This window comes from Haliotis rubra, unplaced genomic scaffold (genome assembly GCF_003918875.1).
Source record: "Haliotis rubra isolate DU_JTF1 unplaced genomic scaffold, ASM391887v1 Scf70, whole genome shotgun sequence".
NCBI lineage: Eukaryota > Metazoa > Mollusca > Gastropoda > Lepetellida > Haliotidae > Haliotis > Haliotis rubra.
In genome coordinates this window covers 77,407-78,463 of record NW_025767413.1, presented here as the reverse complement: position 1 = coordinate 78,463, position 1,057 = coordinate 77,407, and the positions used below count along the sequence as shown (strand labels likewise).

Below are 1,057 nucleotides of genomic sequence, written 5' to 3'. Positions count from 1 at the left end.
CCAGAGCAATATCCCAGGTCAATCCTCTCAATACGAGATTCATTACTCGTGAATATGTTGCTGGAGCATTACAGAGGCCAAATCCCATCCGAACATGTTCAAAAGACCATACTTGGTGATGAAAGCTGTTTTCTCACGATCCATTGGTGATATTTTGACTTGCCAATAAGCTGAGTTTGCATCCAGCTTTGAGTACCAGACGTTACCCGCGAGTGTGTCCAGACAATCTTCTATCAGCGGCAGCGGGAAATACATCCTTTTTCGTGACTCCGTTCAGACCGCGAAAATCTAGACACCAACGTACTGTATTATCAAGCTTGCGTATTAATACAGGGGGTGCAGCCCACTCTGATACAGAAGGTTGGATGACTCCAGCATCTAACATTTTCTTAAGATGTGACTCCTCCTCCTTTTCAAATCCAAGTGGTGTCCTTCGCATGCGCTGTTTAATTGGTTTGGCATTCCCGGTGTCGATGGAATGTTCAAGCACTGTAAAGTTTCCCAGATCCAAGTCATCTTTTGCAAATACATCCTGATAGTCTGTAAGTAATTGTGCCAATTGCTGAACTTCCTGACCTTGAAGTAATTCAGATGATCTTTCAAACAGACTTCTCAGATGAGCAGGGATGTTGGGTTGACTATTTGTTTTGACAGCCGCCAATTGCTCAAAGGGTGATTCGACATGATCTATTTCCATGGCAACCCCTAAGACTTGACTAGGCTGTAACACCACTTGATGATCCGAAGGATTAACCAGACACACAATGGGGGGTACTTCCTCCATTTTGGTACGTCCTGGGCATCAGTAGATCAGATTTTGTTAGGCGTGGCTCAATGATGAAATCTGTGAGTTGCTTTGATATAGGACATTCAAGTTGTCGTACCGAATTGGGTGGAATAACGGTTTTCTTTGATACCGAGATCCTTGATACTTGTGGTACCTTTTGAGAACGGCATAGAGTCATTTCAATGATATCTGATCCAATCTGCAGTACTTGTTGAGTCAAGTCCAGATGAGCCCCTGGGGAACTAAGAAGTCCAGTCCCAGAAGAACATC

General features: G+C 44.0%; 1 protein-coding gene across 1 annotated transcript; it reads right to left on the bottom strand.

Moving 5' to 3' along the window:
* Nucleotides 1-202: 202 nt before the first annotated feature.
* Nucleotides 203-784, bottom strand: LOC124258736. The gene has a single exon (XM_046692818.1). The coding sequence runs from the start codon at nucleotides 782-784 to the stop codon at nucleotides 203-205; it is 582 nt and encodes a 193-aa protein (XP_046548774.1).
* Between the last annotated feature and the right edge of the window lie 273 nt (nucleotides 785-1,057).

Bases quoted from the DNA above. Each gene is read 5' to 3' on its own strand.
- LOC124258736 (XM_046692818.1), bottom strand. From the start codon at position 784: ATGGAGGAAGTACCCCCCATTGTGTGTCTGGTTAATCCTTCGGATCAT.